Source organism: Nannochloropsis gaditana (assembly GCF_000240725.1).
Source record: "Nannochloropsis gaditana CCMP526 unplaced genomic scaffold scaffold681, whole genome shotgun sequence".
Lineage (NCBI taxonomy): Eukaryota > Eustigmatophyceae > Eustigmatales > Monodopsidaceae > Microchloropsis > Microchloropsis gaditana.
Genome location: NW_005803272.1, coordinates 1 through 2,515, shown reverse-complemented (window position 1 = coordinate 2,515; position 2,515 = coordinate 1). Strand labels below are relative to the sequence as shown.

General features: G+C 56.6%; 2 protein-coding genes across 2 annotated transcripts in view; both read left to right on the top strand.

Annotated features, from left to right (window-relative positions):
- The window catches only part of NGA_0224720 (histone deacetylase superfamily protein), a gene marked incomplete at both ends in the record, with an annotated part of 1,276 nt that extends 396 nt beyond the window's left edge, over positions 1 to 880 (top strand). The window contains 3 exons of the mRNA XM_005853920.2: positions 321 to 485; positions 600 to 737; positions 812 to 880. Coding sequence (XP_005853982.1) covers positions 321 to 485; positions 600 to 737; positions 812 to 880 — 372 coding nt within the window. The remainder of the gene's footprint in view (positions 1 to 320; positions 486 to 599; positions 738 to 811) is intronic.
- A 748-nt stretch (positions 881 to 1,628) lies between these two features.
- NGA_0468300 (uncharacterized protein) lies at positions 1,629 to 2,506 on the top strand (the record flags this gene model as incomplete). The annotated part of the gene is made up of 3 exons (XM_005853922.1): positions 1,629 to 1,892; positions 2,048 to 2,242; positions 2,417 to 2,506. Coding segments are annotated over 3 exons (549 nt in total), but the record flags the coding sequence as incomplete, so codon positions are not given.
- Positions 2,507 to 2,515: the final 9 nt, after the last annotated feature.

Sequence of the window (2,515 nt, the reverse complement as noted above, 5' to 3'; positions counted from 1 at the left end):
GTCGCGGGGGGGTTGGGCAAGAGAGCAAGGGAGTCGAAGGCAATGCCGGGAGGGGGCTTGAGGGGGGGGATAGAGTACGCAGAGACTGTGCAGGGTAGTGTGCGTTGAGTCTACGTTTGCCAAGATAGTGTGTCGCGGAAATGAAGGGCAAACGCCGTGGTTGGGGTGGGCCGGGATGGCTCCGGGGGGGAGAAGCTTTTGCCCGGGTGGAGTCCGCAAAGGGCTTTGCAGCTCCCGAGTGTTCTCTTACCCTCTCTGCCTCTCACGTCCCCTCCCTTGGACCTGCCGCGTTTTCGCATGTCGTTTTCCTTTCCTCCCAGGCCTTCGCTCCTGAGCTCCTCTTGGTCTCCTCCGGGTATGATGCCGGCTACCTCGATCCCCTCGCCACCATGATGCTTTCCTCGGAGCACTTCCGAACCCTGGGGCAAAAACTGAACGGGCTGGCGGAGGACGTGTGCGACGGGAGGATCGTCTACGTGCACGAGGTAGGGGCGGGGGGGTAAGAGAGCGCCAGGTCAGAGGGACCGGGGGGGTGCCCTAGCATCGACGCACATGACCTCCTTTTGACACCCCGTCTCCCTTTCTGTGCTCGGATGCAGGGCGGGTATTCGGACCTGTACGTGCCGTTCTGCGGGCATGCGATCGTGGAGGAACTGACAAAGAGACGGACTGGAGTGCGAGATTGCATGCTAACGGATGTCCACCAGTGGGGGTACCAAGAGCTGCAGCCGCACCAGGTAGGCGAAGGCGTAGAGAAAGCGAGGGAGCATGGAGGTATGCGTACTGAGAAAATTCATATCCCGGTGTACAGGATGCCGTAATCAAGAAATGCGAGGCGCTGGTGACGGCCCTGAAGCGGCGGATGGCAGGAATGAAATGATTTTGTAGGCATGACACCAAGCTTTCCCAATAGGACCAGACCAAGGTAGCCGACGTTTCTTGTGCGCAATTTTCGATGGTTGGAGGGGAGATGCGTGTTGAGTTTATACCAATGAAATTAGCAACCCTACGAGACTCGACGTGGGAGGCACGAGATACTGGGGCTGCAGCACGAAGTACACCGAACGCTTTTATTCCTGCCTCCCAAATGATGGGCAAACGAACAAGGACACACTTTTTCTCAAAGAAAACAAATGATTAATGCGATGTCGCGTGCAGCTCCGGTGTTGGGTTTTCAATGAACTAAACCGCCTTCGATTTGCTTTGAGGTCGGTTTATCACGATCATGTTCCTGCCCACTGATAAATGCAAACCAAGAATACTCGTACCGGAACAATGCTTGACCGTGAGCATCCCATTGCTTTACTCCGTTCGCATCCAAGGAATGTACGTTTGTGTGCGCCCTTAGAACTTCGTGTCTCGCTCAAAACAAAACGTCGGTGTCGCCATTTTTTATCCCCCTACCCGAGGAGCGGCGTTTCGGACTAGGAGCGTCGAACGTAAATGCTGTTTTTTGCACGACCATTTTTGGATTTTTGTCCTTTTCCATACCGTGTGCTCCACTCATTCCGTGCATATCTGGTCTATTCAACACCACAGGGCGGACTATGGATGACGGGGACCCGCTCTCGCATCCTGCCATTCAGCTGCAAGTGTCTCCCCCCCCGTCTGCCGCTAAGGGGAGAAGCAGCAGCAACAGCAGCAACAGTAGCAGTGGCAGTGGCAGTAGTTTCAGCAGCCATGCCAGCACAGTCAGCGTTTGGCGACGTCAACAACAACAACAACCGAGACAGCAGCAGCAGCAGCAGCAGCGTGTGACACCGTCTCCTGAGTCGGGTCTCGGGGCGGTGGATCGAACAGTGGGGGGCGGAGAAGCAGATACGACAACAGCCCCCACGGCGATCAAGACACAGCACAGTAGCGATGGCGGACAGGAAACAGAGGCGGAGGAGGTATGTACGTGTCGAGAGGTCGAAAACCTTCAAGCAAAGCGTAATGGACACGGAACGAGCTTCCCACCACAAAGGCCCAGAGGGCTGGCAACTCGATCGATGCCAGGAGCCCTAACCTCCACCATCATGCAAATCCTCTTTTCCACTTTTGAAAGGCACCCTTCTTAGCCAACGGGTCGACTTCAACGGCCAAAAAGAAACGCACGCCGCGGGGTCCACCCTTCCAGGTCCAGCACCAAGAGCCCCTCCTTCTTCCCCACCTAGACACAACGCAAGGCGCCGCCGGCGCTGCCTTCCAGCAAGAGATGGGGAAGCTGAGCAAATACATTGATCCAGACCGGCATGTGGAGGTGAGTGAGGCGGAGGGGAAGGGGAAATGCCACTGGCAGAGGTAGAATAACGGCAAGAGATGCATGTGGCGATGTCGTGAGGAGGATGTGGAAGGGGTAGCAAGGAGGCCTCCTCAAATGAAGGAGCGATAAAGCCCTAATCCTCACCCCTTGTGTCCTCCTGCATCCAAAAAGCGGGGTCCCTACCACGGGAAATCGTACCCAGACTCCTTGACGTACGAGCCGGAGGACAGCGAGGTGTGGCGCACGCATGAGGTAGGGAGGGCGGGAGGG